Source organism: Suricata suricatta, chromosome 15 (genome assembly GCF_006229205.1).
Source record: "Suricata suricatta isolate VVHF042 chromosome 15, meerkat_22Aug2017_6uvM2_HiC, whole genome shotgun sequence".
NCBI lineage: Eukaryota > Metazoa > Chordata > Mammalia > Carnivora > Herpestidae > Suricata > Suricata suricatta.
In genome coordinates, this window is record NC_043714.1 from 28,451,869 (window position 1) to 28,461,178 (window position 9,310).

The window sequence follows — 9,310 nt, forward strand, 5'->3', positions numbered from 1 at the left end:
TGAAACCATAAAACTCTTAGATGACTTAGGTAAGGGTAACAAAAAAAAAAAAAAAAAAAAAAAAAAAAACCCTAGGACTACACCAAAATGAAAAGCTTTTTTGCACCGAAGGAAATCATTAACAGAAGGCAATCTACTGAATGAGAGAAGTATTTGTGCATGATCTGACAAGGAGTTAATATCCTAAATAAGATTTAAAAAAAAACCAAAAACCTTATACAACTCAAAACCAAAAGAACCAAATAACTCAGTTTAAAAAAACTGGGCAGAGGACCTGAATATACCTTTTTCAAAAGAAGTATAGAAATGGCCAATAGACCTATGAAAAGATGCTTAAATCAGTAATCAAGAAAATGCAAATCAAAGCCACAATGAGATATAACCTAATGCCTGTCAGAATGGCTAAAAATCAAAAGCACTAGAAATAATAAGTGTCCATAATGATGAGGTGAAAAGGGGACCCTCATACACTGTCGGTAAGAATGTAAATTGGGGCAGTCACTGTGCAAAACAGTATAGAGGTTTCTCAGAAAGTTAAAAATACAAATACCACATGGTCCAATAATCTCACTACTTGGTATTAACCCAAAGAAAATAAAAACAGTAATTCAAAAAGATACGTGCACCGCTATGGTTACTGCAGCAGTATTTACAACAACCGAGATATGGAAGCAGCCCAAGTGTCCATCAATAGATGAATGGATAAAGAAGATGCGGTGTGTATATATCCTAGGGAATATCACTCAGCCATAAAACAGAATGAGATCTTGCCATTTGTGACAACATGAATGGACTAGAAGAGTATCATAGTAAGTGAAATAAGACAGAAAAGAAATGCCATTTGATTTCACTTGTATGTGGAACCTAATAAACAAAACAGAGAAGCCAAAAAACTGACAAATACATAAAACAAACTGCTGGTTGCCAGAGAGATAGGTGAGCAGATTAAGAGGTACAAACTTCCAGTTATAAAACAATTGTCACAGAAATGAAAGGTACAGCACAGTGAATATAATCAATATTATAACAATATTGTATGGTGATGATGGTGACTACATTTAGCACTGTAAGCACTGAGTAATATATAGAAACGCTGAATCTATATATTATTCACCTGAGGCCAATAACATTGTATGTTAACTATGTCAATTAAAAAGTTATGGGGAAATAAAAGGAATAATTTTAAAAAAATAGAGCTTTGGATATATATTTGATATAGAATAGTACTGTGTGTGTATATGTACACAAAGCCAAAGCTCTGTTATTAGGTAGCATAGACATAGATATAGATATAGGTCCAGGCAGATTAGGTCTGTTTGTACATGTTTAAATGTGTGTACATATTTCTATACTGTATGTCATACCTACTTCATAGGTTAATTACAAAAACCAAATGAGATATATGCAAAAGAATAGTAAGCAATTAGTAAAAATAATTGCAACAATTAACTTGTTTTGAATACTCTGAATTCAGAAAAATCCTGTGGTGACTATGGGAAAATGTGTTCACAGATATTTCAGAAATTCAATAGGTACATTGATCCTGTCATATTTAGTCCTGAAGTGTTGCTTTCCCTTCTATTGAGGAACTAAGTTAGGAAATGAATTTCTAAAAAAATTTGTTATGTTTATTTTTGAGAGACAGAGACAGCGCGAGCAGGGGAGGGTCAGAGACAGAGGGACAGAGCAGAGTCCAGGCTCTGAACTAGCTGTCAGCACAGAGCCTGACGCCGGGCTCAAACCCACAAACCGTCAGATCATGACCTGAGCTGAAGCTGGATGCTTAACCGACTGAGCCACCCATGCACCTCAGGAAATGAATTTTTGAAAAGCACACAAAAGTATCTACTCTCTCACTAGATACAATCACTCTAAATTATTTTGACTGTACTTCATATTACAGTGTACAGCCAAGTGAAGCTGGAAATGTCCAATCACACCACTTTTAAAGTGAAAACAAAAGGCACTGCACTTTAGAGAAAGACTGCAATTGCCCCCCACAAGATCTCACTATGGGGTACGTTAACCAAAACAGAAAGAGGTCCTATCAAAACACACAGTGATCCCTGGTTAATCCAGCTTGTGGGACAAGAGACCAAATAAAGCTCTTTCTCTGCCTCAGAAGCAGGCAAAATGAGAGAGGATACTGTGAGCATGTTTCATGCCAAGAAAGCGTGTATTCATTTGTCAACAAGAAACTGAAGCATAAAATACTGTGTGACTTTTATGTCTCTTTGAAGTTGGAAAAATTTTACATGCTTGCTATTTTGAGACTTTTGGTGATGAACTAAAAATTAAATGCAAACCAAGAGGACCCAGAGGGAAGAGTTAAGATCAAGAGAATTTCCTGACACCATCCTTCTATTCAACCAGAAGCTAAACGAAACTTAGGATACTCACTTAATACCCTCTAAATCTTAACCCCTCTCTACTAGTCCAAAAGAGCTAAACACTGGTCTCATTTCATATTTATACTTTGATATCGGAAGTTGGTAGATACCATGGACTTGGTAATCAGGTACACCAGAGATAAACCTAACTTACAGTCAATTGGCCAAGCTTCTCTATGAAAGATGTGCAAGGAAATCTAGATTTCCTGAATGGCTGGCCGTGACAGCCAGTGGTAAGAGACACATACAGAGTGCCCTAAGTAACAAGCCCCTAGCAGGGATTGTGCCCTTTTGCCCACTGCCCACAGCAGACATCACTAATCAGTTGGAGCATTCCCAAAAGATCTGGGCTAAATCTCAAAAGAACTCCTTTCACCAGATACCTACTACCAATAACTGAAGCTGCAATGAGAGATGAAACCTATTTGCCACCCTAGGTAGTTCGGGCCAACAGTGACAGCACACATTTGAAGTGAAACTCGGGGCACCAAATTCTGAGCATTCTATATGGCTCAAATGCTTCAAAAACGTGCCTCCTCCAGACGTAAGACATCCTAGGTCACACTACCCCTGACTATTAGATTGGGCTGTATCACACGGTCTCTCAGTTCAGCGTAGAGAGAAAATCACCTTATTAATGCTCCAAAATACAGATTATTCTGAAAGCTTTTCTATGGAAAAGACCGTATTTGAAAGCCTCCTACGTAGTTCCAGTACCAAAACTGAGGTCAGAAAATGCTGAGTCGGTAATATCAAAGAACGACCGAACTTAGGGAGCATGGTGATCATCCTAGCAGAAGTCTGAGGAGGAGAATCCGAGCAAAGCTAAGGGCGTCCTCACTAGACACTGCGAACACCAGGTGAAAAACTGATCTCGCTCAACTCCTTCATCTGACAAGTAGTAGATAAAAAGTTTGCTACAGAGAGGGGTCTTGCCCAAGGTTGCAGTGGCAGGAAGAGAGGGGAACACAGGTCTCCACCCTCCCAGACCTAAGACAGGAGTGGGAGTGACACAACTTCTTGGCAAAGCACACTCGAAAACCAAAGTGAACACTGCAAGACATGTTTTCAGAAACTGCATCGTTCCCTTCCAAAGAGGCAGCAAGACTCTGCCAAAGGCGCAGGGGCAACAAAAATAACAACACATCTCACTGCCGCCCCAGGAGGGACATACCCACCCTGCCTCCTCAGACTCCACACCGCCCTACGACCTCCCCTCACCCGCCGCCACTACCCAGGAAGGCTCAGCGGGGTACAAGTCGACGACGTCTAGAATTAAGCCCAGCTAGATCACCTCGCTGCCGGCAATGCTCCACCTGGCAGTGCTGCCCTACGTCCAACTCCGCCATAGCACAGCCCCGCAAGAGGTGGGGATACGACGCATGCGCGCGGCGCCCGCTGGGATGGGGCGGACCTCGGGGCGGAGCCTGCAGGGGGCGGGGTTGGTACATTCACCGGAAGCAGTCACGTTGTTGTGAGTGCCGGGAGATCCGAGTGTATTTGTGCCCCAGACGCCTAATACGGCGGCGGGAAGAAAGGGGAGTTGGTCTGTTTGCCTTTTTCCTGGGTAGAAGTCTTGGAGCCCAGTACTTACGGATATTCCCAATTGCTTCTCTAAAAGATTGCATGCTGAATTCCCTCTATGCAGCAACCCAAATCGGGGACGACCTCACAAGGATTTTTTAAAATTAGTGTAACTGGAAACCCGCACAGTGGCAAGCACAAGTATTTGCAATAATCAAGAGAAGGAGAACACCGGTCATTCAGTTTCGTATTCATTCTAAAGCACCAGTGGATATAAAGTAAATGCCTCTTGCAAGGGAGTCATTACGTTTTTCTTAACTATTATGTATTTTTGAGAGAGCATGAGTAGGGCGGGGACAGAGAGAGAGACACACACACACAGAATCTGAAGCAGGCTCCAGGCTCTGAGCTGTCAGCACTGAGCCACTTGCGGGACTCGAATTCCTGGATCATAAGATCATGACCAGAGCCGAAGTGGGACGCTTAAACGACTGAGCCACGCAGGTGCCCCGTCATTAAGGTTTTTAAAGTTGTTGGGGTTCCCCCCGCCCATTTATTTTTTTCCCCCTGCCCATAAGTCTGTAGCCCTTGGGGTCCCAAGTGTGTACTAAACTTCATTGAGTCCCTCGGTGTAGAGAGTCCTGTCTCACAACTCCCTGAGGAAAGCTTGTGATTCCACTGGGATGAAGGGGCGTTTCAGACTTGATGAGCCACTTCAAAGGTACCAAGAAGTAGAAGTTCTTCTAGGTGGAGTACAAATGAATGCCATTCCACTGATGTGACACCAGACAGGACTCAGAGTAAGATGAAGGACAATCAAAAATGTACTCATGACAGGAACTAGAAAATTATTCAATGCTTCCTATATAACTGGGTATATCCAAATCAATATTCATTAAAGAAGGGGGAAGGAGGAGATTGGGAAACAGTTATTACTTCAATATTTGCTCTTGAATAAATCTGTTTAAGACCTCCATCTCAGACTTGCTTGTATCTCTGGAGAAACTTCAGATTTTACAGCTGAAAGCAATCTAAGAGATCAGTTATTCCAGTGCCTGTCTGTCATTGTTTAAGATGAGGAAACAGATTTGTAGCATTTAAATGATTTGCTCAGAGACACCTAGGTGGCTCAGTTGATTAAGCATCCAACTCTTGATTTTAGCTCAGGGCATGATCTCATGGTTCGTGGAATTGAGCCCCGAGTCGGACTCTGCACTGACGGTTGGTGTCTGCATGGGATTTTCTCTCTCCCCCTGTCAGTCTCTCTCAAAATAAGTGACCATTTAAAAAAATAAGTGATTTTCCCAAATTAGTGGAAGAGCCAGGACTAAAATTTAAGTGTCAATGACTTCTGGTATTCCTGAATTTAAGAATCAGTGACTTAACCTGATTTTGTAGGTTTCTTTTAGCTGCTTGAGTCAATAGCAGATTTTCTAGATTACTAAGTGTTTAAAATGTTCTAGATAAGTGGTAAATATTTTATCAGTCCAATCAAAAATTTAAAATATTTTTTCAGTTCACTTACTCTGGAAGTATAGGGGGCGTTAGATGATTAAACTAACCAAAATTACAGTCGCTAGCTTTTTCATCTCTGGTCTTTGTGGAGTTCTCCTCTAGGTGCTACTTCAACATATCGGTTTCCCCTTAATTTTGTGTGCGGTCCACTTATCAGTTTACATCCTCCTACATCCTCCTACAAGTGAGATTCTCCTGGTTCCAAATGACTCCCAGGACCATATTCTCTATCCTGAGAACTCTTTCCCCCCCAAACTGAAAGTCTGTTTCAGTCGTTGGCATATTTACTTAGTGTCATCGGTCATATAAAACTTAAGCCAAAATAGGACACTTTCTTACTGTATCATCGCCACTCTAACAAAGGCAGTCTATCATATTAGAAACATTGGATTGGTTCTTTACCACTTATTTCTCTCATGGAAGTAGCTATTAAACTATCAATTATGCCCCAGAAGTGTGTCAAATCTGTACTCTTCAATTTCTCACGTGATTTCCTCCCAAACAACTCCCTTCCTTATCTAAGATACTCTGATGGTTTTCCATTATTCACAAGATTTATTAACTTAATAAGACATCTCTAGCCTCAGCAATAACTACTTCCCCTCAAGCACCCTACTCTCCAATAATTTCCTAAATATATCTTCTGGTTCTTTCATAGGTTCATACTTTCACAAGTGCCTTTCCTTCTCCCTTGAATGTTCTAGTCCAGGGTTTTCCAAACTTTGAAAATAAGAATCAGGTGGGTGCTTGTTAGTAAACAGTTGCCCATACTCCTCTCTGGGTCTAATTTAGAAGGTCTGGGATGGGTCTTGGAAAGCTAGATCTTTAAGGAGTGCCCTCACATTCATTCTTATTGGATCAGTTTAAAATACAGGTTTTTCTTTTACTCCACCTTCAGAATATTATTACATTATCCTCTCAAATGGGAAAGCTGAGTGCATGGGCAAAATTAAGTCTTCCAGGGTATCAGGCACATGCTGGGGTAGCGGTCACTACATACTCTCCTTACTAGCACTAACCAGGCAGTATTAGAATTTACCTGACAAAAATACCTTTCAGTGGCTTCCATTAGTTACAAAATAAAATCTGCACCCAAGTCCACTTAACAAACCCATTTTGGATTCGATACAAAATTGGGTAGGACCTGGTCTTTGACCTCAGGGAGCTCACAAAATCTAGGAAGGAATCTCTCTGCTTGGCATTTAAAGTCTTTCCAATCTTCGCCCAACCTACCTTTCTTGTTATCACTCAAAGGCCTTTCCACAGGCTGTGCTCACCGTAGCCTCGGACCCTTTCCAGGTGCTGTTCCTTCTTCTTGGAATGCTCTTTCCCGCTCCATCTGGTTTCTGTTTTCTGAGCAGTCAACTCAAGTATGTTTTCCTTAGGAAATTCTTCTTTGTTCTCCTGACTAGGACAAATCCTGCTGTTATTACATTCACTTTGTATCTACTTTGAAGCATTTGTCCCTGATGTGATTTTGTATTTGTAGGATTATTTGACTATTGGTCTCCCCCTCCGAGCTGTAAGCTCCAGGAGGACAGGGACCCGATTCTGTGGTTATACAGATGCTCACTGTAGAACTCTGCGTTAATCTGTCTCCATGTCAATGCACTTGGAGATTTGTCTAGAGATTTGTTCTATCTCTGAAGAAGTTTGTCTTACATATTCTGCATCAAGTCTTTGAACACTCTAAGTTGAAACTTTAACAGCTAAAATTCTCTGATTATTGTGTACTAGGCACTTAAATGGATCATTTTATCTTCATGAAAACACTTTAATTAAGACGGGGTGCCTGGGCAGCTCAAGTGGTTAAGCTTAAGTGTTTGACTCCGGATTTCAGCTCAGGTCATGTCGTCTCAGGGTTAGTAGCCCCGTGCTGAGCTCCCAGCTGATAGGACAGAGCCTCTTGGGATTCTCCCCCTGCCCTTCCTCCATGCATGCACATGCTCTTTCTCAAAATAAATAAACATTAAGAAAAACCACATTTAAGATTGATGTTATTATTCCCATTTCATAGAATGGTCTATAGAACTTAATCAACTCCTGCCTCGTTGTCCCCAGTATCAAAAACTGCTCTCTCTCTTCATCTCCTCACTGACATCTTAATTGGTGAGTACTTCCCAGCTCTCTTCCTGGTGAACCTCATGAACTAATCTCTTCATCTGGAATTCTTTCTCCTTTCCCCAAATCTACCTAGCTATCTCCTCCTCACCTTTCAGCCCTCAAAAAAAAAGGCTTTTTAGGACCTGTCCCCTAGTTCCTACGGTTACTGTGACAAGTTACCACTAGTTTAGTAGCTTTAAACACCATACATTTTTTTTTTTTTTTACCTTACTGTACTGGAAGTCAGAAGTCATAAAACCAATGTGTTGGCAAGGTTGTGTTCCTTCTGAAGGCTCAAAGGGAGAATCCAACTCCTTGTCTTTTTCAGCTTCTGAAAACTACCTGTGTTCCTTGGCTCATGACAACCCCTTCCTCCGTCTTCAAGGACAGCAACATGGCATCCTCAAGTCTCTCCTTGCGTGTCCTCCTCCAGACCTTCCCCCTTCCACCAAGCTCCTTCTCTTACTCTGACCCATCTGCCTTCCCCCTTTTAAGAAGGCTTGTGGGTACATTGAGCCCACCTGGATATTTCAGGATACCCTCTCCATTTCAAGAGTTGTAACTCAGTCACACCTGCAAAATCCTTTTTGCGATATAAAGAAACAGTTCTAGGTTTCAGAGATTAGAATGTGGTCAACTTTGGGAGATCATTATATTAACTATTCCAATACATGTTCTCATACTTCCTAGAACTGACACATAGTAAGGCCTCAAAAAATATATATGTACTGAATCAGGGAATGAACAAATCAACATTGACAGAGAGCCCCTCAAAAAGCATTCTTAATCTTAATCAGCATTAATAAGGGCTCCTGGGTGGCTTGGGTGGTTAAGCATCTGTCTTCGGCTTAGGTTTCGGTCATTATCTCGAGGTTCCTGGGCTCAAGGCCCTCCTTTGGCTCTGTGCCGACAGCTCAGAGCCTGGAGCCTGCTTCCAATTCTGTGTCTCCCTCGCTTTCTGCCCCTCCCCCACTCACACTCTGTCTCGCTGTCTCTCTCTCTCTCAAAAATAAAGAATAACAAAAAAATTTTTTTAATGTATTAAAAAAATCAGCATTAATGAAAATAGAGTCTTCACAACAAGGAACATCAACATAATAGCTTGTTTCACTCTGCCTGACAGGTCAAAAAACAGCTGGAATATTGTGCTTGGTTCTACACTGCAAATGGAGGCAAATTTGGGCTTATTTAAAGGAGGGCAACAGGATGGTGAAGAATGAGAAACAGTATTATGTAAAAGAGCACTTATAATGTTTGGGGCTTAATCAGCAGAATTGAGGAAAGGTGTGAAGCAAAGAGAACCCCCCCCCCCAACCCCCCCACCATCAAGACTACCATCACCACTATCATCAGAGCCGGCAGAGTGCACATGTGTGGGTGCAATGCCTATGTGTGTGTGTTGGAAAGCCACCTTTTTAAGCAACTTTTTAAGCAGCAGTTTGTTCCAGAAGGAGACTTTGTAACATTTTCATAAATAATGACTCTTTAGGGGATAATTTAGTTGTGCTGATAAGCATACATAAAATTATTTTGAAATGACTTAAATTGTGTTTTGGCACAAATTGGATATCCACATGTTATTAATTAACTGTAAGTTTGCTTATATTCATGAAGCTTTATTTTTCCTCCAAAACAAGTCCGGACTTCCAAGCCTGACCCAGCAGCATCTCTGCCCCTCAAACCCAGATGGGGAATCATTTTTCTTTAATGTTTATTTTTGAGAGAGAAAGAGAGAGAGATAGGGAGAGACGGAGAGAGAGAGAGAGAGATTGAGAGTG

The 9,310-nt window shown here is 41.4% G+C and overlaps 1 protein-coding gene across 1 annotated transcript in view; it reads right to left on the reverse strand.

Annotated features, from left to right (window-relative positions):
* The window catches only part of ZFAND1 (zinc finger AN1-type containing 1), a 24,669-nt gene extending 20,927 nt beyond the window's left edge, over positions 1-3,742 (reverse strand). Inside the window, exon 1 of the mRNA XM_029923505.1 lies at positions 3,685-3,742. Coding sequence (XP_029779365.1) covers positions 3,685-3,739 — 55 coding nt within the window. The 5' untranslated portion in view covers positions 3,740-3,742. The remainder of the gene's footprint in view (positions 1-3,684) is intronic.
* Between the last annotated feature and the right edge of the window lie 5,568 nt (positions 3,743-9,310).